The sequence below is a fragment of the Mandrillus leucophaeus genome, unplaced genomic scaffold (assembly GCF_000951045.1).
Source record: "Mandrillus leucophaeus isolate KB7577 unplaced genomic scaffold, Mleu.le_1.0 Scaffold1050, whole genome shotgun sequence".
NCBI lineage: Eukaryota > Metazoa > Chordata > Mammalia > Primates > Cercopithecidae > Mandrillus > Mandrillus leucophaeus.
The window spans coordinates 785,825-813,784 of NW_012098655.1; the positions used below are offsets into that span (position 1 = coordinate 785,825).

General features: G+C 48.2%; 1 protein-coding gene across 1 annotated transcript in view; it reads left to right on the forward strand.

The window, feature by feature from the left end:
• Positions 1 to 25,349, forward strand: part of ESYT3 (extended synaptotagmin-like protein 3) — a 44,464-nt gene extending 19,115 nt beyond the window's left edge. The window contains 22 exon segments of the mRNA XM_011981851.1: positions 2,054 to 2,159; positions 2,162 to 2,187; positions 4,428 to 4,504; positions 6,037 to 6,103; positions 6,835 to 6,924; positions 7,501 to 7,556; positions 8,984 to 9,104; positions 11,217 to 11,387; positions 12,216 to 12,298; positions 14,443 to 14,491; positions 15,008 to 15,097; positions 15,561 to 15,623; positions 15,725 to 15,787; positions 16,347 to 16,415; positions 16,938 to 17,024; positions 17,765 to 17,914; positions 19,292 to 19,788; positions 20,476 to 20,574; positions 21,118 to 21,249; positions 23,093 to 23,198; positions 23,313 to 23,362; positions 23,686 to 25,349. Coding sequence (XP_011837241.1) covers positions 2,054 to 2,159; positions 2,162 to 2,187; positions 4,428 to 4,504; positions 6,037 to 6,103; positions 6,835 to 6,924; positions 7,501 to 7,556; positions 8,984 to 9,104; positions 11,217 to 11,387; positions 12,216 to 12,298; positions 14,443 to 14,491; positions 15,008 to 15,097; positions 15,561 to 15,623; positions 15,725 to 15,787; positions 16,347 to 16,415; positions 16,938 to 17,024; positions 17,765 to 17,914; positions 19,292 to 19,788; positions 20,476 to 20,574; positions 21,118 to 21,249; positions 23,093 to 23,198; positions 23,313 to 23,362; positions 23,686 to 23,722 — 2,289 coding nt within the window. The 3' untranslated portion in view covers positions 23,723 to 25,349.
• Positions 25,350 to 27,960: the final 2,611 nt, after the last annotated feature.

Genomic DNA, 27,960 nt, shown 5'->3' on the forward strand with positions numbered 1-27,960 from the left:
CCTTCTGTACTGTGTTAGCTGGTCCTTCTGTACTGTGTTAGCCGGTCCATTCTGTATTGTGTTAGCTGGTCCTTCTGTACTGTGTTAGCTGGTCCGTGGATCTCTGCCTGCGTTACGTCTTTCTTTCAGTAATACACAGAGGCCTACACAAGGCATTGGAGATATAAGACTGTTGGGATATGAGGCTCCCACCTTCGTCTTGGATGGGGAGACAGAGACAGTTGTGTAGGAAAACTACATACTAGGGCGCCGAGTGTGTCCTAACGAGCTTTATACTCAGGAGGCACTTGGCCAGTGACAAACCAGCGAGACAGGAAGATGAGATCAGACCCGAGGAAGTAGAACCTGGGATTTGGAGAGGCCTTTGAGAGAGATGGGAACAATGAGCCCTAGAATCTCACAGCCTTTAGGCTCCTCCAGTGATGGCTTTGGAAGGGGCACATGGAGGAAGGACATGCATATTTAAACTGAAGCCCAAGCCCACAGGAAAGATACAGTCTTGTATCTCCAATGCCTTGTGTAGGCCTCTGTGTATTACTGAAAGAAAGACGAAACACAGGCAGAGATCCATGGACCAGCTAACACAGAACAGAAGGAACTCTACAAGGTTTGCCCCAGAGGCACTGGGTCCTGCATGAATCCCTAGAAACCCAGTCACTCCTCTTAAAGCAGCAACCTGCTTCTTCCAAATTACCCAGAGGCTGAGAATGTTCTCTGTTTTATTTTTGTTACTGTTGTTTTTGACATGGAGTCTTGCTATGTTGCCCAAGCTGGCCTTGAACCCCCGGGCTGAAACAACCCTCCTGCCTCAGCCTCCCAAGGAAGTTGGTACCCAGGTGTGTACTACCATGCCCGGCTAGGGAATGCTTTTTGATGCACTCAGCAGTGACCCTTCTGGTAATGTGAAAATAGCAATCTTGGATCAACATCCATCAGCTCGGGTAACATAGGGGGACCCTATCTCTACAAAAACATTAAAAAGCCAGGTGTGGTGGTGCACGCTTGTAGTCCCAGCCACCCAGGAGGCTGTGGTGGGAGATCACCTAATCCAGGGAGGTTGAGGCTACAGTGAGCTGTAATCATGCCACTGCACTCCAGCCTGGACGACAGAGTGAGACCTTGTCTTAAAAGAAAAAAGGCCAGGCGTCGTGGCTCACGCCTGTAATCCCAGCACTTTGAGAGGCTGAGGTGGACAGATCACCTGAGGCCAGGAGTTCAAGACCAGTCTGGGCAACATGGTGAAACCCCAACTCTACTAAAAAAAAAAAAAAATCACCAGGTGTGGTGGGAGGCACCTGTAATCTCAACTACTTGGGAGGCTGAGGCGGGAGAATCACTTGAACCAGGAGTTGGAGGTTGCAGTGAGCCGAGGTCGTGCCACTGCACTCCAGCCTGGGCAACAAGGGCAAAACTCCATTTAAGAAAAAAAAAAAAGATGGAGAAGCCTTGCCCCAAACAGAATGTACCTGCTGGCTGGCCCTCCCTCCATTCCCCTCTGATTTCCACCATCCTCCTCTGTCTCTGCCATCTTCCTTCTCCTCAGGTCCTGCACTTGGTTCCCAAACCAGTACAGTGAGTCATTCTGCTGCAGAAATCGGGCAAAGGCTGCCTTTTCTGATTGCTAGAAAATTAAATCCACAGGAAACAATTTAACTTTCTCTTCTGTAATTTTGTTCTTAAACTTCTTGCGTCTACTACTTTTTGTTTAAACCACAGTGTAGAATGAGATCATGTCTTAGCAGAGAACTAAAGGGCTTCCTAATATTAAATGTAGTGAATGAGTATTTCATGGTGCTCTGCAGAATAGCACCAAATCTTGGGGTCCTGCTGCCTGCATGACAGTGGGAACCACGGCTGTAGTTATCAGATGTTTGAAGGACAGACAGGTGAACAGGTGAGCAGATGGGTGGGCAGGCAGGCAGGTGAGTGCTGCAGCATAGGAACCCCCACCCCAAGACCAGGCTGCAGAGAATCAGGACCTTGTCCCATGCAGCTCTGGGTCTGCAGTGGGAGTATAGACCTGACTACCAAGGGCCTCTTCCCATCTTCACAGATCATCTCTCAGACCTGGCCCTACCTGAGCATGATCATGGAAAGCAAGTTCCGGGAGAAACTTGAGCCCAAGATCCGGGAGAAGAGCATCCACCTGAGGACCTTTACCTTACCAAGCTCTACTTTGGACAGAAGGTGGGTGTGTCTCGGGATGGTCAGCCTGGGCTGGCTGTGTAGTCTTTTCTCTGTCCCCTCTCCTCCTACCTTTCCCCCATCCAGGTCAGTCATATGACTGCAAAGATCCCACTGGACCTTACAGGGGGACACCCCCCCCCCCACCACCACCACCTGCATTTCCTAGCCTGTCAGCCTCAGTGGACACCCTTCCCCCACATCCCTATACCACCATCTCCCCAGGTTCCAAGGAAGCCTGGCTCAGAGGGAACAGAAAGGAGAGGTGGGAGGTATTTCCACTTTTCTTAAGGAAAACTTTGAAGACATGCCATAGTGGTAGCCAGACAGATAGAAAGATGGAAATCATAGTTGCCAACCTCAGTGCCGGTGACCACACGCTCACGGTTTGGGTAGTCAGTGCCGCCAAGCGCTTTATATTCTCCACTAATTGACTGTTATGTCACTCAGTGTCACAAGTCCATGCTAGTTCTGTGAAGATCAGCAGGTGTCCCAGGATGAAATGGTCTGTGGCCAACGAAGTTTGTGTCAGCACACCTAATGTCACGGTCCCTGTCTAGACTGGGCTTCCTGTTTCAGCCTTGGTGCCCTACTCCTCCTGCCTCGAAGTGCCCCCAGTGACTTGAGTCTTTTGATCATCCAAAATGTATCCCCCAGCCAGAGACCACTGTGACCTAGTAAATGAGAGGCATTGGCGTCTGGTCTTCCCAGCAACGAGCAGGTGTCCAAGTACAGGCCAGCCTGCTGAGAGCTGTCTGCCAGCCCTGCCTGGCTAGCCCCTGGGCAGGGGTGGATTAGGCAGGCCTGAGCCCTGGAGATTGGGATTTCTGCTGCTCAAACTGGCTTGTGCCAGCATCTGTTGGTTCATGCATTCATTTCTTGTTTCATTCACCTGTGACTTACTGAGCACGTGCTGTGTGCTGGGCATTATAGAGCTGGGTGTGGCTGCACCCCTTCTGTGGGCGGGACACATCAACCTGTGGATTACAACATGGCAGTATACGCATGCATGATGGCAGAGGAATGCGAGCTCAGAAATGGAGGGGTGGAGGGGCTGTGGGAGTCAGGGAAGACTTCCAGGAAACGGTGATGGCTCAGTTGGCTTTTGAAGAATTCAGCAGGCTAAGAGCCAAGAAGCTTGCAAAGTACTGTGTTCACAGCAGAGCCTGCTCAGCCAGTCTGCTCCTCTGGTGGTTGTATCTATGGCAGGGGTCCCCAGCTCTCAGTACCAGGCTACCCACCAGGAAGTCAGCAGCCAGGATGAGCATTGCCGCCTGAGCTCCGCCTCCCATCAGATCAGCAGCAGCATTATATTCTCATAGGAGCACAAACCCTACTGTGAACTGTGCATGTGAACGATCTAGGTCACGCACTCCTTATGAGACTCTAATGCCTGATGATCCGAGGTGGAACAGTTTCATCCCAAAACCATTTCCCACCCCACCCCCGGTCTGTGGAAAAATTGTCTTCCAAGAAACTGGTCCCTGGTGCCAAAAAGATTGCGGACCTTTGGTCTATGGGATGCGGCACTGCTGGCAAGCAATCCTAAGAAGTGATATTTACCACATCAGAAGAACCTGGAGGGGAAAGCTGTAGGCTGAACAGACGTCCCAGCCCTGCAGGAGAAACACCTGCCTCCTGATGCTGGCATTCAGCGCTCCTCATGTCCCGGCCCCTCCCTCCTCCCCTCTGCTCTCCCATTCCCCACATGTCCCCTCCTCTCCATTGTGGGGTCACAGAGGACTCCTCACACGACCCTCCTGGGCTTGGCCAGGACCCAGTGCACTCACCACACCCCCTTTCTTCACACACCCATAAACATTATTTTTTTCAGCTGCCATAAGCGTTCATTCACACCCGTGAGTATTGCCGGCTTCCTCCAGTTCCCATGCCTATGCCCAGCTCCACCCTGTGCTGTGGGGCCAGTGACTTGACTTCTCTAAGCTCCAGGTTCCTCATGTGTAGAGGGAAAGGACCCACTTCCAGAGTTTGCTATCGGGCATGAACAACAGGCCTGGCCTCAGGGCCACTCTGTGGTTGTGTGAGTCGTGGCAGGAAGGGAGAGAAAGGAGGGGGCACATTCTAGGGAGGGAAGTCTCTGGGCTGCAGGATGGATTTACACGTCTGTGCCTCATCCTGGTGGTCATACTTGTTGCTGATAAAGCCCAGTGCCGGGGGAAGGGCTGGCAGCTGTCCCCTGCTACAAGAAGCGTCTGACCTAGCCCTGTTGGCATTTCTTCCAGTGCCCCAGGGTCAACGGTGTCAAGGCACATACTAACAAGTGCAACCGAAGGCGTGTGACTGTGGACCTGCAGATCTGGTGAGCTCTATCGGGCCGGGTATGGGTTTCAGGGGGTGAAGAGGACACTCTGTGGGAACAGCCAGTTTGAAGATGGAATAGTATATATACACTCTGACTTGGGATGTAGAACCCCTCACAGGACGCTCCCCTCCTCCCAGCTTCTCCCATCCCCTGGCATACTCTGGGTTCCAAGGCCTGGGCAGCAGAGCTTTCTTGGAAGCCAGGGCTGGGTCGCTTGGAGGGTCAGACCAGCTGCCTCAGAGAGGATGTGTCTGGTGGGAGCAAGTGTGACAAGAAGATGTGAGGACTCATGGTGAGGCCCAGGGAGCTCTAAGCACAGGCTCTGAGAGGTCAGCTGGAGACCTGGGCTCTGCGGCACCTCAGGAAAATACAGAATGCAAAGACACATAAGTGACTAGTTCAGGGGCTTGGGCAAGGATATCCCTTTGAAATGAGGTTCATAATGGGAGTGAGTCAGGAAGAAGGGAGATTCATTCCAGGAAGCCTTCCTGGAAGCGGCAAGATTTGCACTAAAAAGACAACGAACTTCTGAGGATCCAGAGTGTTGCCATTCCTTTCCCATGTCTCATTCTGTCCTTAGCCTAGAGGCTGGCACTGACAGAATGTTGGGAAGATAGGAGCCAGTTCTTCGGACCACCCGTCCCCCTTTGGGGGCTGGTCCCAAGTGTGTTGGGATGGCCACAGGCTATAAGGTACTCCCAGCCCCTGGGGCTGTGCCACGAGATCCTTGTAGAAATAGGGCACATCGAGGTTGTGTGGCCCATTCAGCTGCCCAGGCAGCTCCCGCGGTCCACATTTCCCCTGTCTGGCTCACTCCTGCCCTTTCAAGAGGCGCTCAGTTTTTGCACAACTGTGACATTGGGCTCCTCTGCCTGTGCCCTATGCATGTGTGCTGGCTGCCCTCTCCCTCCCCTGAGTCTCCTTAAGTGCTTTCACAGGATCTGCTGATCTTTACCCTCAAGGGCACCCATTCTGGGCTCCCTGTGCCCATCACCTGGCAAGAGCCACTGGATGGACTCGGGCTTCTATGCTGAAGCCTGAGGCCTTGTTACCTTTGCCCACCTCCACCAGCCCCAGCAGCACCTGGCATGTATGCAGTGGGGGCTGCTTCTGTGTCCCCGTGAAAGACACCTGGGCAGAGATGGGACAGGGGGACAACAGGGGTGGAAAGGTGGGCAGTGTGTTTATGAAGAGCCCCTCCTTTTCATCTTCAGGGTATCGTGGGGTGAGGTGAGTGCCTAGAGTCCCTGCTGTCAATAGTCAGAGATGAGGATATGCCTGGGATACCTGAATGCAGGGGCGCACAGGGGCTGCCCCCTGGGGTCTGGGCTTGGATCAGGGTCTGGGTCAGGTCTGAGCAAAGCTGAGAAAGGCTGAGGCTACTAGGCCATGTGCCCAGTACACAGAGCTCAGGGCTGGCAACTGGCTGACTGGGCTCAGGCTGTGTGACACTGGGCAAGTTTCCCAACCTCTCTGAGCAGGCGGACCTATCCCTCCTCCCCACCTTCCTTCTCCACCCCCCATTTCAGCTACATCGGGGACTGTGAGATCAGTGTGGAGCTGCAGAAGATTCAGGCTGGTGTGAACGGGATCCAGGTGGGTGGAGCCCGGTGGGGCCGCCTCTGTTCCAGTCCCCAGGGTGGGGATCAGGGAAGGGGAAGCCGGGTCATGCCAGAGTAGGCTGCAGAAGGCGGTGGCGACACTAAACACACAGGATGGTGACTACAGAGGAGCTGTAGGCTAGGGTCACACGGACTACAGGGACTGCAGGGTCACACGGACTACAGGGTCACACGGCCAGGAAGTGGTGGCGGGGCTTCACCAACCCACTACTGTGCTCTAGAGACCCCCAGCCTCATCTGACTGCAGAGGCCCTGGAGAGGCTTTGGCTGCCTGGCGAGGAGAGAGGTGCTGTTCATGGAGCGATGGAAAGCCATTGCTTAGACACTGAGGTGGACCCAGGAGGTGAAAATAACTCTCGGCGGGAGTAGAGGAGCTGATTTGGGCCTGGAAATCATTCCTGGGTCCTTGCTGACTGGGCCAGCCCAAAACTTGGCAAAGGCTATAGGTCTCTCAGGCCAGCACACCTGTGGAGGGCGGTGGGGCCAGCTCAGGGCCCCTTGGTAGCTGGCAAGAGGTGGCAACTGTGTCCAGGCCTCGGCACCTTAAGTATGGTTCCTGCTGTGAGCGCTGGCAGCCTGGGGCGGGTGGTCCTGACGTGGGGCAGCATGGGCATGAAATGAGGCAGCAGATGGCGTCAGCTGAGCCCAGCAGGCATGGGGAGAAAGGAGGCCTGGGCCCCTCACGGGCCCTCTGTGCCTATCCAGTTGCAGGGCACCCTGCGGGTCATCCTGGAGCCCCTCCTAGTGGACAAGCCCTTCGTGGGAGCCGTGACTGTGTTCTTCCTTCAGAAGCCGGTGAGTCCCAGGGACTGCGGTAAGCCTGCTGCTCCCTGGGAGTAGGCACTGGTCTGCTGGGCCCTAGACATTGGGTTTGAGCCCAAGGATGGACATTGTCCAAGCCCACCGAGACCTGGGCAGTCGCACTCCTTATCTCATTTAATCCTTAAGGCAGCTTGAGCTAGACTCTGCCCTCTCCAAGATGAGGCAGCTGAGCTCAGAGAAGGTCACACAGACGGTCTGAATTGGAGCCAAGGCTCAAACTCAGAGTTTTCAAAGTCCAGGCCAGCCTGTGGCCATGTGGACGATCCCACTCCTGTGGGGGTTCTGCCCAGGAAGCAGCAGGTTCCACAACCCCTGCCCCATCCTGAGCTGAGGCCTGGGCCCTCAATACCGCTAGATGCCTGAGCCGGGCTGGAAGGTGGCCTCGCCTGCCTGACACCCTGGCAGAGGGTGCTCTGCCTGCTTTCCCCGGAACCCCCACCCGGACAGGCTGGGTTCTCCATGCACGTGGGTGTGAGGCTCTTGGCAGGGGGTTCTCAGCCCTGGGCTACCAGCCCTTTCCAGACTAATAGCTTCCCTCTGCCCCTGAAGCACCTACAGATCAACTGGACTGGCCTGACCAACCTGCTGGATGCACCGGGAATCAAGTAGGTGCCTGGGAGAGCCTCGAGGGAGATCGTAGTGTGGGGGCCTCCAGGGCTCTGCAGCCAGTGACAGGAGCTGTGCCATGGTGGTGCCTTCCCTCCTGGTGCTCCCTGCGGAGGGAGAAGCATTGGTCTGTTTGAAGTGCGAGTGGGAGTGGGAGGTAACGGTGTTGTGTGGCCTCTGCGGGTGTGCACTGTACCAGCACACCCCCCGCCCACACCACACACACACACACCCCCATGTAGTAGGCAAGAAGTCCTTTGCTGAATGTTGGGCTGACGTTCAGGTCCCTGTCCTGGTGCAGGGGAGAGTGGCTGTGTCTGCTGAGATGTGGTCCGAGGGGAGGCTGTGTGACTGTAGAACCAGAGGCAGCCAGCTCCTGGCTCTGTCACTTAGCAACTGAGTGAATGTGGAGAAGTTGCTTCACCTCTCTGGGCTCTTCCTCAGTAAAAGGGGAGCCTGGTTCCTCTGCCTTGGGTCCCTCGGAGGACACCCAGCTGTGCGGTGGCGGCACATTGGGTGTGGACACACGAGTGTCCTCCTTTTTTCCTCACTGTACCCCTCCCAAACCAAATGTGTGGTGAGAAGCCTATGTGACTTGCCCTGACCGTGGTCACAAACATAGGCATGGAAGGGGCACTGTCACAGCAGAGGCCAGTGAGGAGCAGCTGGTCCTAGAGAGTTCACCATCGGGGGGCAAGTGAAGGCTCCTCTCAGAGCCCCAGGCCCCATAAGAGGAACAGAGAAGGGCACCAGCCCTATTGGACACACCTCCCCAGGAGGAAGGGACAGTTGGACTGGCCAGGGCTGGCACCGGCTGGCTTGTCAGGCTCGGGAGGGCCGCTGACTCACTCATTCACTGACATCTGCATGGATCTCACCCACACTGGACAAAGGGAATCCAGGCATGCGTTCTTTTATTCTAAAAGTATTTACTGAGCATTTACACCGTGCCAGCCCTGTTCCAGGCACCATCCCTGACCCCCAGTACCAGGAGGTGGAGTCAGGCAACAAACAACCCCAGGAACATGCATTTTTAGCCCCAGGTTAGAGGTGAGGATGCTGAGGTCCAGAGAGGTTAGCGACTTGCCAAGGCCACACAGCTAGTCAGTGGTGGAGCTGAGATTCTAACACAGGCATTAGCCTTGCTCTTAGCCACCGTGCTGTGTGACCTCCAAGAACAAAGTAGCCTGGAGGCAGAGGGAGTCGGGCATATGTAGGTGGGAGGACTGCTGTTGAGATAGAATGTCAGGGGCTGTCACGATGTATAGGCACACCCACCCCTACCCAGGCAAGTGGGGTCAGGGCTGTTCTGTAGGTGGGGCCCACCCTACCAGGCTGGGCTCCTGGTTTCTGCTAGGGATGGAGTGGCAGGTGGCATGGGGGGGGCGGTGGCACCCCTCCACAGCTGGTCCTGCCTTGTGTCCAGTGAGGTGTCAGACAGCCTGCTGGAGGACCTCATTGCTGCCCACCTGGTGCTGCCTAACCGTGTGACTGTGCCTGTGAAGAAGGGGCTGGATCTGACCAACCTGCGCTTCCCTCTGCCCTGCGTGAGTAGCCAATACTGGCCACAGACCAGCCTGCTGGGAGGCAGCGCAAATATCCTCTCAGCCTTCACATGTGGTGCATTGGCTTTATTTCACACTAATGCTTGACGGTCCCAGAATAACGGTACAAACCCCATTGCCCACGTCATAATTACTAAAGACATTTTGTCCTTGGGGTGTATCCCAGTTGGGAGGTGGTGTCAAACTTATTGCATTTTAAACTTACTTGGAATATTTCCTGTTTGTGACAACTGGCCATGAATATTTACATTGACTTGTTTCATTCTATTCTCCATTTTTAGGGTTTTTTACCTTAACTTCCTTTTACAATTATGTAAGGTAGTTGTACGCTTCCAAAGTTCAACTAAAAAACAAATTACATTTTAAGGAGTCTGGCTTCTATCCCTTGTTCCCTCCACCTACTCCCCACCCTTCACTTATAAGTAATAGTTTATCCTTCCATTTTATTGATTGATTGATTGATTGAGTCTTGCTTTGTTGCCTAGCTAGGCTGGAGTACAGTGGTACAATCACAGCTCACTGCAGCCTCCATCTCTTGGGCTCAAGCAATCCTCCTGCCTCAGCCTTCCGAGTAGCTGGGACTACAGGTGTGCACTACCACATCTGGCTAATTTTTGTATTTTTTGTAGAGACAGGGTTTTGCCACGTTGGCCAGGCTGGTCTCAAAGTCCTGGGCTCAAGTGATCTGCCTGCCTCAGCCTCCCAAAGTGCTGGGATTACAGGCATGAGCCACCACACCTGGCCATTGTTACTTAATATGAACAAATATATATGGTCATATGACACATATTTGCTTATATTCAAATTCCCCCTTTCTTCGATAGATGGCAGCATAGTACAGTTTTCCCCAGTGTGCTTTTTTTTGGGGGGGGGGATTGGGGGGAGGTGGTGGTGGGGAGTCTTGCTCTGTGACCCAGGCTGGAGTGCAGTGGCACGATCTTGGCTCACTGCAACCTCCACCTCCCAGGTTCAAGTGATTCTCCAGCCTCAGCCTTCTGAGTAGCTGGGACTACAGGCATACGCCACCGAGCCTGGCTAATTTTTGTATTTTTAGTAGAGACTGGGTTTCACCATGTTGGCGAGGCTGGTCTCGAACTCCTGACCTCAGGTGATCCGCCCACTTCGGCCTCCCAAAGTGCTGGGATTACAGGTGTAAGCACTGCGCCTGGCCCTCAGTGTGCTTTTAACACCGAGTGTGTCATGGGGATCATGCCATGATAGTGTAGAGATCTTCCACATTCTTTTTAAGAGCTCCAAAGTACTTCACTGTGGGAATGTACTGAAGTTTATTCAACACAGTTCCTATTGATGGACCATTATGTTGTGTTGGGTCTTTCACTATTACAAATAGGAGTGTAATAAATAGCCTTGCATACATGTCTTTATATTTTTGCTAGTATGCCCTTGGGACAGATTCCTAGAAGTGGGATTTCTGGGTCAAAGAGTAAATGCATATGTATTTACTAATATTAAAAAAAAATTCTAGGAAGGAGATATACCTCAAAGCCCATGAACTATGCCTTTCCTAATTCCTGTGCTCCTGTCTTTATTAACAGAGTTATATCTCTTTCATTTCCTTTTAAACTCTATCCATTGCAAGTGTTGGGGGAGGGTCTGCCCTATAGCACAGTCCAGAGTGTGGTGGGGATGAGGCTCAGTGTTGGGGACTTTAGGAGTGCAGGGACCTCCTGTCAGCAGCTGGCATTGCCCACAGGGGCCAGGAGAAGGGATGCTAGAACTCCCTTGTAGAAGTCTACATGTAGGACACACAACACAGGGGGCTAGAGTAAAGGAGGAAGCTTCCTTAGGTGTCATGATTGTTGGCACAGGAGGGAGACAAACAGCTGCAGTTTGGAGGTAGGGAGTGGGGAGGCCAGGGCTGTGGGCAGGGCATACTGATGGAGAGAGCCCTGCCATCACTTGCTGTGTGGCCTTGGCCAGGTCACTGCCGTTATCTGGCTTCTATCTCCTGGTCCAGACCATGGAGGGGGCAATGTGGGGGAAGCAGTGATCTCTGATGGCTTTAGCTCTGATACTCCAGGACTTGGAGGCCCAAGGAAGCAGCTGTGAGCCCTGGGCTTGGACATTTTCCAGGGGGTGATCAGAGTGCACTTGCTGGAGGCAGAGAAGCTGGCCCAGAAGGACAACTTCCTAGGGCTCCGAGGCAAGTCAGATCCCTACGCCAAGGTGAGCATTGGCCTGCAGCATTTCCGGAGTAGGACCATCTACAGGAACCTGAACCCCACCTGGAATGAGGTGTTTGAGGTAAAGGTCTTCTTGGCTGCTCCTGGAATCCCTTGAATCCCTTGATACCCTCCAGCCTTCACTCTGAGTCATGCTGGGCAGAGGCAATCCAGGGGCAACACTAGGCAGGGAGTAGGCCTTGGAGACAGGCAGGTCTGTGGGATTCCCGCTCCCATATCTACCAGGCTTCCAGAGTAGGTTACTCTGGCGTGACTAAAGGGCCAGCCTGAAGGCAAATTCCTACCTCCTTTCCCCTTCCAATTTTGTTAGAAGTTTCCAAATCAAAGAGAAAGAGCCTTAGAGGCATTTCTGCTCCACTCCTCTCAACCTCCCCTGTCAGTCAAACATCAGGATCCTGAAGTTCTTCCTTAAGTTCAACCACAATCCCTACCGTTTGAAGGGTGGGACCCACAGCCTGTTAAGGCCCCCAGATTACACATCCTAGGTGACCCCTCTGAACTTCCTCTCCTAATACACCATCTGGATGCTCTGTTACATTTGGGGTGAGGCAGTGAAAGCAGCGGTACTAAAAGGCAGCTTGGGGCTTCCTGGTATTGCAGACCCACAGAGGGGCAGGAGAATGTCATGAAGAGGTGCTCTGGACACCACAGAGCCCATGCAGAACAAACAGCCACTGTCTCCTGGGCACCTGCTCTACCATGGCTTACACATGTTTTCTCTAATCTTCTCTTCCCCCCACAGGGGAGGGACTTCACTCCCTTATGGGTGGGGTTCTCGAGGCACTGAGGAGATCAGGACCCTGCTAGCATTCTGAGCCACGATTTGGCTCCCCTTGGGTCATAAGGTCAGCTGTTGCCTGCAGGTCAAGACACCTCTTTTTCCTTCCAGTTCATGGTATACGAAGTCCCTGGGCAGGACCTGGAGGTAGACCTGTATGATGAGGATACCGACAGGGATGACTTCCTGGGCAGGTGAGGAGGAGGGCGCACAGCTGGGCCTGGAGGCAGCCTTCCCTCCCTGTAGGGTGCTGGGCTGGGCCTTGGGACATAAATACCCTGCTCCTACCACTTAATGACTAGCAATCCTCTCTGGTCACCCTGACATGGTGACTGTGCCAGGCAACCTGCCTCACCATTCTACATTCCTACCACAAACCTTCCCAGATGTCTCCCAAGTGTCCAGCCCTGACCTAGGCCCTGGGGGGTACAGAGAGGACCCCAAGATTTGTATATTATGGCTCTGCTTTCTGCCTTCTTGATAATGTACGAAGTCCCCATTTGGAGTAGTGGACAAGGCTGGCATGGATGGCCAGATGCCCAGTTCCAAGGAACCCTGGGCCATGCTTTAGGGGGTAGAACTCAGCCCTTCAGGGGTATGGGAGAACTAAAATGATCAGGGTGGGGCTGGCTATCAGAATTTAAAACTTACATGTATTTTGATCCAGCAGTCCCACTTCCAGGATCTCCTATAAAATAAAAGCCCTAGTATCTGAAATGTTTATTACAGAACTATCCATAGAAGAAAAACAACACCCCCATCCCTGAAATGAATATCTAACCTCAGAGGACATTGGCTGAATGTTTGAATAAATTTTCCATTGCCAAACTACAGAATATTCTGCAGCTCTGAAAAACAAGTAGAATCTCTGTGTCTTAACCCGGAGGACACCCATTACGAAGTAGGGGAGAGCAGCTGGGCATAACATGTCATTTGAGTCATCCTCAAATGGGAGAGGAACCTTGAATGCGTATTTCTGCATGTGTTCATGTTAGCAGAGAAAGGCAGGCTGTTAACACCGCTTATCAGATGAGGAAGCAGAAAAGGCAGTTTTACCCACATTTTCAGATTCCTGTGTTGTTTAGCTTGTTTCCATGATCATGTAATTTTGAAAAGTGGAAACCAAACTGGGAGGGGCACAACCTGACAGTTTAAGAAACACGCAGAATCTGTGTGTATTAGCCTGGATGTTAACACATATAGATTCACCACTAGGTGTTGCTTATCATTTTGTATTTTTATCTTGAAACAGTTGCAATTTTTGTAATGTTGCAGATTAGAAGTGTGGCTTGTGGGTCATGCTTTATGTATGAATAACTGATTTCAGGTGTGTTTTGAGCTTAAGCACATTTCTTACAGTTATATAGAATTACATTTTCCCCTCTGGCTATCAGGACCTTCTGGTTGGGCTTGGCTCAGGATGAGTTAGGAACAAGCTGTGGTGTGTGTGTTACCTCCTCTCACACACACATGCTGTGTTTGTCCATATTTTGTTGCTATAAAGGATACCCGAGGCCAGGTAATTTATAAAGAAAATAGGGTTATCTGGCTTATGGTTCTGCAGGCTGTACATGAAGCATAGTGCCAGCATTTACTCAGGGCAGAAGGTGAAGGGGGATCAGGTATGTCACATGGCGCGAGAGAGAGAGCGCAAGAGGAGTGAGAATGTCCCAGCTTATTTTTAACAACCAGATCTTGCATGAGCTCATTACTGTGGGGAGGGCACCAAGCCATTCATGAGGGATCTGCCCCCGTGACCCAAACGCCTCTCACTAGGCCCCGCCCACCTTTAACATTGGGGATCACATTTCAACATGAGATTTGGAGGGGACAGACATCCAAACTACATCACATGCCAACTATACTTATCCCTTGTAGGGCACCTGGGGTAGTTTTGGAAATGAAGGGGCATTTGGGGTTATTAACATGGCTGTGAGGGGTAGTGCTCTGGCATTTAAAGGGCACAGGACCAGGAGGCCAAATTCCTGCAATGCATGGGTAGTTTTGCACAATGAAGAATCATCTCACTCAAAATGCTAGTTGCGCTGTCATTGAGAAATCCAGAAGTGATGTGTCCAGCAGCCTCTGCTTATCCCCTCTGGGTATGGGAGCTCCCTTCCTCCCCAGGTAGCACACCCAATGGGAGCAGCCCTGATGGTAGGTAGTCTTTCCTTCACTCAAGCTGATGCTGGTCTCCCATTGGTTCCTTGGGGTGAGTAGGATTTTGTCTTAATGGCCGCACCCAGATATCTGAAAACAGAGTCCAGTGTGGGCCTCCATGCCCTCTGCTGCTTTCTTCCTCAGAACTGACCCAATCTCCTCTCCCTATATATTCCAGCCTGCAGATCTGCCTTGGAGATGTCATGACCAACAGAGTGGTGGATGAGGTACAGTTGGTGCTTGCAACCCTTGGGGGAGTTTCAAGGTAGCCCTTTCCTGTGGACATCTCTAGCAGGTTGCTTCAGCCCAGCTATTCCTATGCTGTGGCCCCCTCTGTGCTGGGCTGCACACATGTCCCTCCTCAGGGCAAGAGCTGGGTGAGGCACTGATGGCTCCAGGAAACTCCCCAGGGTATTCTCCAGGGCCCCGGCTGGAAGAAGTTTCCCTGGGAAATACCCACAGACTAAGGACCCCAGCAGGGGACAGTCACATTATAGGGGAGGGCAGGCTGGGCCTGGGTTTTTTTTAATCCCACAGCGTAGCACTTCTGTCTTCCTATAACTACATCTCCCAGTCCCTCTGAGCCCAGAGCATACCCTGTCTGGGCTGGTCCTCCTTTTCCCATACTAGGACTGGGTTTCCCTGTCCCTACTAGGATACCAGGTCCCAGGACTGGGCTGCCCAGAGAGCATCAGTAGCATCTCCCTGGCCCTTGCCCTGAGCTTTCCGCCCCTGCCCCACAGTGGTTTGTCCTGAATGACACAACCAGCGGGCAGCTGCACCTGCGGCTGGAGTGGCTTTCATTGCTTACCGACCAGGAAGCTCTGACCGAGGTGAGTGTGGGGTGTCAAAGGCTCCCTAGCAGAAAGGTGGAGGAGCACACGTGCCAGCTGTGTGCAGGTGGAAGGAAGGGAGGGAGATGATGCCCCCTGTTCTTGCTCACCTCCTGAAGAACATGTCACTCAGCCCGTCTCCACACAGGGCAGCTCCTGATGGCTCTCAGCAAATGTCCTCTGAGCATCTCCATCATCTTTAGATGATGGGGTCCTCAGAACTCTGTGTCAATGCCTGTCCTCCCAGTTCACAGGGAAATCCACTCACTGTCTAACTTGAATCTGTCACGCACCAGTTATATTCCTAACCTCAACAAAAGGCTAGGTTGTGAGATGTCCTCCGGCAGCTAGTCTGGAGTGTGAAGGCCAGCTGACTTTCTTCTGCCATGAGTAGGCTTCTCCAAAACCAGTCTTTCTCTCCTGTTGCTGGGAGTACCCAGTGAGGGTCTGTGTCTGTTTGCAGGACCAAGGTGGCCTTTCCACTGCCATTCTCGTGGTCTTCTTGGAGAGCGCCTGCAACTTGCCGGTGAGTAGTGACATGTCCAGAGTGTCACACATATGCAACAAAGTGCCCATCACTTTCAAATTGGCCTGTGTTGCTTTAACCCCGTTATTCCTGTGCTGCAGAGAAACCCTTTTGACTACCTGAATGGTGAATATCGAGCCAAAAAACTCTCCAGGTTTGCCAGAGTGAGTGAGTATGTGGCTAAAAACTCCAGGGAGGGCATATCCCAGCTTCTCTCCCCAGAGTAACCACAACCCCGTGTTTTCTGGGCCACAGTCTGTGCACACACAGCCTAGGGATAACAAGAGGTGCTGATTATGGAGTCTACTGTGTGCCAGGCACTAGGCTTGGCAACTCATCCCCCACATTTGTTATCCCCGAGTCTCATGATGACTGTGTCATTCATTTTTATTACCATTTTTTGAGTCGCACAGCTAAGAGGAGGAGCCAAAACTTGATTCTACTCTGTTTTCATAGCCCCAGGGAACAAGAGGCTGTGCCTGGCCAGGCCCAGCTCTGGCTTCTGGTCTTTTAACTTGGAACAGCTTTCTGGGGTTGGTCCTGTCCTGGGGCCTACACAGTAATGACAGCCCAGGGGACTGGGGCATTAGAGTAGCTTTCTCTCAAAGAGAAGTAATTGGGTGGTCCCAGTTCCTCCAAATGCTCCTGGGGGTTGGGGGTTGGACTGTCTCAAGCTGATTCTGACTAGGCCACCTTCACTGTTATGGATTTGATTCCTCACAGAACAAGGTCAGCAAAGACCCTTCTTCCTATGTCAAACTATCTGTAGGCAAGAAGACACACACAAGTAAGGTAAGACAGCTTGGTGGTAGCCCTGGGGTAAGGAAACAAGGACCCAGCCCTTCTCAGGGAGAGAGGCAAAAGGGACGGGAATTAACTTATAGTGAATGCCTAGGTGGCACTTGATGTTATTTAGTCTTCAGAATAACCTCACAGAATAGTTTTATAATTCAAGAATCTGAGGATCAGAGATAAATGGCTTGACCAAGGACATGGAACTAGGGTTCAAGTGTGGGCATGGTTCTGAAGCCTGTGTCCTTTCCACCAATCATGAATTTTCCCAGTCCAGCAGCCGAAATCCTGTTGGCCTCTCCTCTCCTGAAGTGAGCTCTAAGGCCAATATGATTTTCAGCTCCCCTGTAAAACTTCCTGGCAGACCACTCCCTGCCTTTGAGTGTGGTTGTCCTGTCCTAGTGCCTCCCACTAGCTGTAGTGTGTTTGGGTCTGATCTCAGGGCAAATAGGTAAGGTTCCCAATGGTGGCCAGCTCTGCCCAACCTAACCCTTCAATGAACTCTCCCTCTTCTGTTCCCAGACTTGTCCCCACAACAAGGACCCTGTCTGGAGCCAGGTTTTCTCCTTCTTTGTGCACAGTGTGGCCACTGAGCAGCTCCATCTGAAGGTTTGCTGGACGATGGGCTCTTGAAACAGAGTTAGGAGGTTTCTAAGCCAGGCGGGGTGGGAAGCTTGAAGTGTACCTTGAGCAGGTTCTCCTGGCAGTGTTTAAACTCAGGCCCTTTTATGTGAGAGAGGACACTGAGGCCCCATAAGGCCTCATCTCCTTGAGGCTAGTGCCTGAGGTCATTGTATAGGGGGATGTGGGAGGATAAATCCTCAAGTCCCTCGACTTTCCCTGCAAAAGGGTCTTTATATTTGCTATACAGCATCCAGAGAAGCCTGTGCTGGAATTCACACAGGACATTAATAATGGTACACTTTAAAAAACATATATTTCATTTAATCTTCACAAAAGATCTGTAGAGCGAGCAGAGAGAGGCAAAAACAATATCTTGTCCAAGATCTCATGACCAACAAGTGGTGGAGCTGGGATCTTTTGGGGTCCTGAGCCCTGCCTGGAGAGCAGCACAGCTCATCAGTCCCCAAAGCCCCCTGGCTCTGGGCATTTAACAGACTAGCTCATACAGATCATAATTGCCTCTTACTCTGAGTCAGTATCTTCCCTGACAGAAGACAAGGATCAGGTCTGGCCTGATCCCATTCTAGTTTTCAGAATAGGACCAGATGCCCATAGAAGCACAGTACAGACTGAAGTAAACCCAAACTTGGCTGGGGCCCAGATACTAGTAGTGGTGTGGTTGGGGCTTGGTTATCATCTTGTTTTGTGACTGGCCCACTGCCTAGGTGCTTGATGATGACCAGGAGTGTGCTCTGGGAACGCTGGACGTCCCCCTGTGCCAGATCCTCCCCTATGCTGACCTCACTCTTGAGCAGCGCTTTCAGCTGGACCACTCAGGCCTGGACAGCCTCATCTCCATGAGGCTGGTGCTTCGGGTAAATCTCTCCTGTCCCCTGGGGGAGGGAAGGAATAGAGCTCTGGCAGTGGAGCAGGGTGAACTGCGCCAACACTAAGCACCTGCTCTATGCCTGCAAGAAACCAGGAGATGGATTCATGTTTTCAGATTCATGTTTTCATCAATTTTGAAATACTGAATGGGAGCAAGTCAGTATTTGAAGAGATAGTGGCTCTTCAAATATTGCCTCTCTTCCATTCTTTTCAAATTCCTCTTTCTAGAATTTTCTATAATATACCTTCTCATCTATTCTTCATGTCTCTTGACCTCACCTAAATATTTCCCATCTCTGTATTCATGGTGGTACATTCTAATTCCCTCAGAGCTATCTTCCAGGCCACTAATTCTTTCTTTGGCTATGCCTCGTTTGCTGTTTAACCTGTTCATGGTTTTTTCAATGGTGATTTTTCATTTCTATTTTTATCTTTTCCAAATCTATTTGGTATCTTCTCATAGCATTTTATTATAGCATTTTATTATCTTCTCATGTTTATATTCCATCTTTGGTCATTTGAAAATATGTTACAATGTATTAATATGTATGTTCTATTATTTGAAGATCTTGGGAAGTTTGATGTTTGTTTTGTCTGTTGATGCTTTTTGATGGTGACTCATTTCTGTTTCATAACTTGGATTGCAAACATATGTTCAGTGTTCCTTTATGACCTGGATTAAGGTTGTTCTCTTCCAAGGAGCTTCTGCTTTTGCTGCAGCGCAGTACCTCAGGTGCATTACAAACCTGAGTCCATTTTTATGTACATTTCTTAACTTTGGATTTCAAGATCCCATAGGTAGCTCATATTTATACTCAAAATTCATATGGGGACAGGCCTATGAGGTGTCATGTTATTAGGGAAGACTTTGTCCCCTCAACCAGAGTACAGGCTGTGACAAACACATGTTCTTGTCATCAGTCTTTGCCGGTAGGCAGAATAATTTTTATCCTAAACTACTTTTTTAACTAAAGAGATCCCACCTTCATGGATCTTCCCTTCAGCTCCTAGCCTCACAGCCTCTCTTCTCCTAACTCCCTGAATTCCAAGGTTGATATACAACCCTAGCAAAGCTTAACTTTTATTTTTTAGATTTTTTTTTCTTTTTTAAACGGAATTATCCTTATTTTCTTGTGAATTTGGCTATGCATTTCAAAGGATGTTTGCTTCATTTTATTTGGCATTTCTAACAAGTTTTTCAGAATGTTTGGAACACCATATGTTACTGGAAATGGAAGTTCCCTAGGAAGGGTCTTTATAATTCACAACTGAGGGGAAAGGGGGAATGAGAAACAATGGCTGAGGTTGTGGAAGTGGTGACCCAGCTCATAAGCCACCCTGTTATCTATCTTATCTGCCTGCAGTTCCTGCGAGTGGAGGAACGAGAGCTGGGGAGCCCATACACAGGACCTGAAGCCCTAAAGAAAGGCCCTCTGCTCATCAAGAAGGTGGCTACCAACCAGGATCCCAAAGCCCCACCTCAGGAAGAAGGCCCTACAGATTTGCCTTGTCCCCCAGACCCTGCATCTGATACTAAGGACACATCCAAGAGTACCACAACCACCACCAGTGCTACCACCGTTGCCACTGAGCCCACACCCCAAGAGACAGGCCCAGAGCCTAAAGGCAAGGACAGTGCCAAAAGGTTCTGTGAGCCCATGGGGGAGAAGAAGAGTTCAGCCACCATCTTCCTGACTGTCCCGGGTCCCCACTCTCCAGGGCCCATCAAGTCACCCAGACCCATGAAATGCCCTGCCTCCCCATTCGCATGGCCGCCCAAGAGGCTGCCTCCCAGCATGTCCTCGCTCAACTCCTTGGCCTCTTCTTGCTTTGACCTGGCAGATAGCAGCCTCAACATTGAGTATGCACCTCTCTGCTTAATCTTTTCTAAAATGGTCTGTATGAAAAATACCTCACTGGATGGAAAAGTAGATATGAACTTACATTTCTGTGCAAGTTGTTTTTTCACAAAATATCTTCCTAAGAGGCAGCATGGTGTGGTAGAAAGAACACAGGACGAGGGAGAGACAGCCAAACAGGCTGGTTATGGCTCTAGCTGTATACTGACTATAAAATAGATGCTGGACTCTGGTTGGTAAGGTCCCTTCCAGCAGAACCATTTCCTGAATTCTAAAGAGTTATACTGGGATGACATGGAAAGCTTAATATGTAGAATTACATAATAAATGGCTGTCATTTATGAAGGGTTTACTATGGGCTTAGCATGTTATCTGATTTAATTCAACCTTCACAATAACCCTATAAGATGGAACTATCATAAAAGTTTAATAAATTGATTCAAGGCCCCAAAAGGAATCATGATACAAAGGCAGATCTCACTTCAGGGTTCCCGTTCTTCCTACTGTGAAGTAGGATAATTATACATGAATGCTGGATGGAACTGAATTCCAACTGCAAGTAAATTCACTGCAAATTATTATCCCACATGGCTCTATGCTCCTCAAGCAGGAATGCTTTGTCTTTCGGGGTGGGGGAAGAGGGCCAATGCCTGTTACAGCAAGAGAAGTGACGGGCTCTTTCTTTACAGAGGCGGAGACCTCAGGCGACGGCAGCTGGGCGAGATTCAACTCACAGTGCGCTATGTGTGTCTGCGGCGCTGCCTCAGCGTGCTAATCAATGGCTGCAGGTAAAGGGATTCTAGGGCCAGGGAGGTCCTTTGGGAGCATCAGGTGACTATAAATCAGAGTAGGGACACTCAGAGCAATGAACAGGGCACATAGTCCCAAGAGAACACTTTGGGGAAAAAATGAGATTTGAAGGCCTGAACACTGTAATCAAGTCCTCAAAGAGGCACTCTGGCCATCATTCTTCAGTGGTGCTGATGGGCTCAAGAGCCAAGGGCTTTGCTCAGATGCAACCACTGCAAGACTGTCTGGAGTGGCTGGTAGCCAGTACATTTTCCAAGTGAAAATCTCCAACTTCCCTTAGAAGGAAAGTACTTGCTCTACTCCAAGCTTTATAAAGGTGCATGTTTTCAAAATCATGCGTCTGATATTTTGTCCTCTAAATTCTACAGACTATTACTTTTGATCATCAGGACCACTGAGCATTTTTATCCTCAAGCGTATCTAATGCTGAATGGCTAATACAGCCTTCTCTCAAATGAGTATTTTCAGTGTTTGAAAACCAGGGGCCTTTTTTTTTCCTAATGTCTTTGACACCAAATCAGAAACCTGACACCATGTACCAGCAGTGGAGCTGATCCCTACGTCCGTGTCTACTTGTTGCCAGAAAGGAAGTGGGCATGTCGTAAGAAGACTTCAGTGAAGCGGAAGACCTTGGAACCTCTGTTTGATGAGACGTAAGTGGGCTGCTAGCCTGCCTAGAGTGCCTCATCCATTCAAGTATTTGCCAAGTACCTGTTATGTTGCCTGGCAGCCTATGGCTGAACAAGACAACATAGTCTATGACTTCATGAAGCTTCTGTACTTTAGTGGGAAAAATGGAGTGCCAGAGAAGTTTATCAAAATGGCTACCTACATTTACTGCTCATAGAGGCTAAAGTGTTCCTGAATATGGAATGTTCCCTGTTCTTTCTGTTTAAATGAGGTCTCTCTGGTAGTAAAAAGATTTGAATCTATTCAAATATTTTTTTGATCTGTTTTAATTCCAGCAGTTAAACATTCCTTGAGCCTAAGGACCTAAAATTTCCTTTAAAGCTTGAAGCTCTTTGGCCTGTCTTCCCTCCTGCAACAAAACATAGGTGACAGGTGGAGAAGATACCCTCCCCTTCTCCACAAAGGCTTGTCCACCTGTGTCCTTGGGGACAAAGGTGACTCTGATCATATTAATTGCTTTTGATGGGCCAGTGGTGGCAAATCTTATCCCAAATAATTTTATTCTTAGAAGTCTGAATCTTACCAGCGTGTACCTTCTGCTTCAGGTTCTAAAAAGACATTTCTAGCCAGCTTAGGAAAATATTACATCTCATAATTTTCCTGGCCAATAACTTTTTCAAAAAGGGTTACACTGAGTCCTCTTTGGGCCATGTCTAAGAACTATTATGTTCCTTTAACAGCTACACTTTGAGTTCATCAGTATCAAGAAAAGGGTATGAGGAAGAGAGAGACTATTCATTCAACATTTACTGAATGCTTTATGCCAGGCACCATCCTATACTCTAGAGCCACACAAGTAAGATACTTTGCCCTCAAAGGAAGCTCTGACATAATTATAAAAAGATGTCAAAATTGTGGTGTGGTGGCTACTACATGGCTAAGGGATTAAAAAAAATTATGTGGGAATATAGGAGAGGTTTAACATTTGACTTTTCTGACAAACCTAAACCTGTTAATAACTCTCAAAAGTATGACAGCAAGATAAGCCTGGACTATCTGGAAGGCAGAGCTAGCAACCTCCACCCTAAAACCTAAAAGTAAGAGGTTTCCTCTGCCTTACTCTACAGGAGGTGGCCACTATTTTCCACGTAACTGCAGCAAACCTAACTGTTCAGTGTTCTAGCCCTTAGCTGGTGAGAAAAAACTGAGAAGGGGGTTGAGGTGGTCCTATGAATAAGTACTGTTCAGGGTGAGGAGGGCCAGCTAAAAGAGTGGTAGCCAGGGCCGGGCATGGTGGCTCACGTCTGTAATCACAGCACTTTGGGAGGCCACGGCAGGTGGATTATCTGAGGTTGGGAGTTCGAGACCTGCCTGACCAACGTGGTGAAACCCTGTCTCTACTAAAAACACAAAAAATTAGCCAGGTGTGGTGGCGCATGCCTGTAATCCCAGCTACTCAGGAGGCTGAGGCAGAAGAATTGATTGAACCCAGGAGGCGGAGGTTGTGGTGAGCCAAGATCATGCCACTGCACTCCAGCCTGGGCGACAGAGTGAAACTCCATCTCAAAAAAAAGAGGGGTAGCAAGGGTAGAATTGGAGATAGATAGATGCAAACTAAGCCACAGCAGTCTGAGGCACTTCTAGGCAAACAGCCTCTTAATACTTCTGGGTTTTGTGAACAACACTGGACAGTGATTATCTGTAATAATGAAACATTGTGAGTAGTTTACGAGCCAGTCCTGCTCTAGGTGCTCCTAATAGTGTGTATCTTTTGTTTTAGTAGGGAAATAGATGAAGCACTTTAGATTTTCAAGAAAACTGAATGAAATGCGTAATTCTCAATTCCTGACTTTTTGCTTCCTAAAGATTTGAATTTTTTGTTCCCATGGAAGAAGTAAAGAAGAGGTCACTAGATGTTGCAGTGAAAAATAGTAGGCCACTTGGCTCACACAGAAGAAAGGAGTTAGGAAAAGTAAGTACAAGAGAGATTTGATATACCAAGGAGGTTATGATCAATTTGCTTTATCCCAATTTCTTTCCTTAATGCAGTGTTTTGGAGGGAAACTAATTATTTGTGATTATTTAGGTACTGATTGACTTATCAAAAGAAGATCTGATTAAGGGCTTTTCACAATGGTAAGTGTGCCCTTTCATTTTATTACTGTTATCCTGCTATTCAAGATAGTTTTCCCTTTTCAGTACTATTTCAGCTACTTTGGTTATCAAGAAGGGAGAGAGATGAATACCTTTATTTAAGGCTTTACTGCCTGCAGATCTCACTGATACCCTAAAAGACACCTGTAAACTCTAGCCTTAACCCTGAACCCTGGCTGGCCAACTTACAGAGACAGGTTCTGTTGGTCTTACAGAGGCCCAGGCAGGCAGGACTAGGCAGTTTGTCCTGTTACCACAACACACTGTAATTACTAACGTTAAGTCCAAACCTAACTGTCTTACAGGTATGAGCTGACTCCAAATGGACAGCCCAGAAGCTGATGATGAGAATCCTTATCACTCACCTTTATATTAAAATGTGTATATATGTATATATATTTTTCCTTTGGATCACTTACATCAAATATATGTATAGTTTGTCATTTAAATCAGAACCACTTGAAATTATACATTCTTGTGTGGAATTTAACTGCATGACTGAATAGCATAAGGAAGAGGTTATTTAAAAGCAAGAACTACTTTTTTTAGTTGGATTTTTTTGTTCAAGTCCAGCAAGAAATGACATTTGTGCCTACTAAATTATCCAAACCTCAGTGGTTATTTTTCACTTTTAGTAGGTAATTGTATACCATCTGATTTAGGACTTACCTGAATGTATGTACCAGAAAGTGTCCTGCCCCTGGCATAGGTGCTGGGGGAGATCTGTTTCTGGAGCCACTACCAGCATTCCTGGGCAGTGACTGGCCAAAGGGAAGTCGCTTTTTTATGGAAACAGAAAGTGACCCAACTCAGAACTGCCAAGAGCTAACACTGCCAAAGCTCTTCTGGCTGCCACCTGTGGTACTTGTATGCCTGGAGATTTGGTCTTTTATTTGACCTGGAGCTAAAAATGTTATTTCCCTACTGGCAAAAATATTATACTGATATACTTAAATACCTTGAGTTAAATACTCTTGTGTAGTCTAAGGGCCAAATTCCAGCATGTAGCATTATTTCCCTAGGAAAATGCAAACCAACTTCCAAACCCAGGTCTATGTCTGACTCTCATAGCAAAGCACTGGAGACTGCTGAAGAGTTTCACCATCAGAGAAAAGGAAGCTTTCAGATAAGTTTAGGCTATTCAACTTTTCTAAAGAGATGGTTAGTTCACCTAAATGGCATGTTAAAAGCAAAATATATAAATTATATACTTAAACAAGTGCCTCTTTTACATTTCAGACTTTACAAGACCAAATATACTTCTCATTCCCTCTAACATTCCTGGACCTCCTCTTCTCTCTTACCGACTCAGACAACACTACCTGCCATCAGTTTTCTGTCTCTGCCACTGCCTTCACTGCCACTTTTCTGAAGTAGGGCAACATTCAAAAACAAAGCTTTTGTCATGTTACTCTTATTCCAGTTTTCTGCCACCTTATTCACATGCAGATGTTCTATTCCAGAATAGTCCAAATACTATGCTCTGCCAACTCAAGTCCTGTCTCAAACCTATTTCCTCTATTAAGTCAATCAATAGTGAAATGGCCTCTTCCCACCGCCTGTAGCATTTACTGTTGATACTGAGTATCTTCCATTTTAATAGTTCCCAGCCTTTATAACACTAAGTTTTAAGAAATGTTGGTTAGGCACCTGCTAAGGTTACATGCTAAGCAGCTACTTATATTGTATTTGGTATTTAATATTTGTTTACTCTCCAGCTGAACAGTAGGGAACAAAATTCAAGCTACCTGAATTGTTTTTCACCCTCACCACCCTAGACCGTGTTAAGTACATAGAAGATGCATGGTGAAATCTGTTTCTGCTGAGGTTTCTATTTTAAATGGCAAATTCTCATTATAAAATGGAGCATTGATGCCTATCCCGTCTACCTCATGATGGCATTCTAATTGCTCCCTAAATAGACAAGTGCCTTGAAAATGGAGAAGCACCAGAGAAATAAGGGAATGTATCATATGTACATCTGAAACATTAGCCAACCTAAAACAGCTAATCAAAATGGCAGATAAGTGAAAACCTACCCCTCTCTTCTTCCAAACTTAAACAACTGTCATTAAAGGGAAACTCACGGGCAAAACTTAGGAAACAAAACAAAAACAGACTTTAAAAAAAACATAAAGTGCACAGGAATATCAAACTGAAAAATAGCCATAGATAATATTTCAGCAAGAAGGAAAATGTACCAGTAAGGCAGAAATAGCACGTGAAAAGCAGTGGAGAGTAAAGAAACCTGTAAAATACGTTGGCAAACCTAAGCAAGTTTTGATTGTTCACAAGATATAAACAAATAACCAAAGATTTTTGCAAGGGTTCAGAAACACAGTAGAACTAAAATGCTAGTACTGACAACTAGGAAGGGGCAGCTAGGCTGATTCAGAAGAAAGTATTCAAGACCATACCTTATTTAGGAAGCTAAAGATACTTATCTTAAAAATATAACTGTGAGTGAGTCAGTAACGAATTCATTACCTCTCAGCTTCAAATTGACGTCTGTCTCCTTTGCCTCTTTCCCGGCGGGCTTGATATTTGGCTTTGCCAATACGGGGTGACGGAAGGGCACTGCAGGGCTACAGCAGGAAGAAGGGGCTTTTCTTCTGATGTTTTCCGTGGCTGCTAGCTAATTGGTGTAGAGAGCTGTTCTCAATCACCTACGTACCCCCCAGTTAACCCTTGGCTAATGCCCTAAGAACCATGGCCTTCATGCTTTATCAGCAGGCAACACCTTTTGGCAAGTTTCTTAGCCACAAGTGGGTTGCATGGTCCTATGGCTGCCAGAGGAAATCTAAATCTCAGCCTGGTAGGGAGGCACTTAGTTTCTAACCTCCTTTCTTGTTCACTCTCCCTTACCCCTGGGGGGAAGGATCTGCATCCTGAAGTTGATATTCTGTATCCCCTAGAGTCCCACTTCTACCCTGTTTAGTAGTAAACACCACAAGAATTGCTAACTAGTAGAAGGTGGTTAAGATTTTCATGTTTGGTTACCTGTGCAATGTGGCTTCTGTCTCCTAAGTATGTATTCAAAATTGCAAGATGACTATGAAAATAGAGTAATAGCAGAAAGCCAATAAAGTTGATATATAAAACTTCCAAATTAGCAGTGAAGGAGAAAAGGTTATTAGGAAAAATCAACCCTGCAGAAAGTAGGAGGGGAAAGCAAAGAAATAATTAGACAATACAAAAGATGGTCAAAAGACTTCTAAATGTATTTGTAATTACAATAAACACTATTAAAATCTAGAATGTCAAATGGAATAAAAGTAAAAAGCAGTTACGTGCTGTTTATAAGAGGTTCACATCAAACACAGAAATATTGAAAGTAAAAAGACTAAAAGATCCATCGAAGAATCATTTAGATTTCTGTTTATATTAATGGCAGCAAACATATTAAGAAACAGATGCTTCCTATTGCCACTTCTATTCAACAATGTATTGCAGCCTGAGTAACAGGGCAAAAATAGGTATATCTAACCAAAACTTCTATGTGCATATGATATCATAAGCATGAAATCCAAGATAATCTAAATTGCTACAATTAACCAAAAAGTCTTCAGGTAGTTCTGTTCCCTAAGAGAAAATAAAATAAGTGCATAAAAATATCAAACCATATGAATACATTCAACAACCCCTATAAGAAAACTAAAACTTTTTAAAGAAATGTTAAAGTAAACCTAAAATGGAGAGCTATGCCACGTTTGATGTTGGGAAACCCAACAAATGCCTCTTCTCTCCAAACTAATCTATATGTTTAATGAAAGCCCAATAAGTCAACAGGTTGTATGTGTGTGTAACTTGATAAGCAGATTCAATGTACATGGAACTACAAGGGTAGAAAGCCGCCTACTCAACGCCAAGGTTCATTTTCAAGGTGTAATAACTATGACAGAAGGTTACTAGTGCAGGGAGACAACTGGGCCAAAAGAACAGAAAAGAGCCCAGAAACAAACCCATTCACATATAGATACTCAATTTATGACAGAGGAAGCACTGTGAACAAAGGGAAAAGATAGACTTCGCAATAAAAGGTGCTGGGACAACTGGATATTCATGTGAGAAAATATGAAATGGTCCTTTACTCATATCACATTCAAAAATCAATCAACTCCAGGTGTATTAGACTAAGTGTGTAAAGCAAAAACTATACAGCTGTAAGATAATATAGGAGAATAATTTTACAACTTGTGACCAAAGCAAGATTTCGTAATATGCAAAGAGCACCAACTGAAAGACCACACATCTCTCCATGAAAATTAGGTACTTATGTTCATAAAAATAAACTGTAGGCTGGTGTGGTGGCACACACTTGTAGTCCCAACTACTTGGAAGGCTGAGGTGGGAGGGATCACTTGAGCCCAGGTGTTCAAGGCCAGCCTGGTTAACACAGTGAGATCCCATCTCTTTTTTTTTTTTTTTTTTTTTGAGATGGAGTCTCGCTCTGTCACCGAGGCTGGAGTGCAGTGCCATGATCTTGGCTCACTGCAACCTCTGCTTCCCAGGTTCAAGCGAGTCTCCTGAGCCTCCTGAGTAGCTGGGACTACAGGTGCGTGCCACCATGCCAGTCTAAT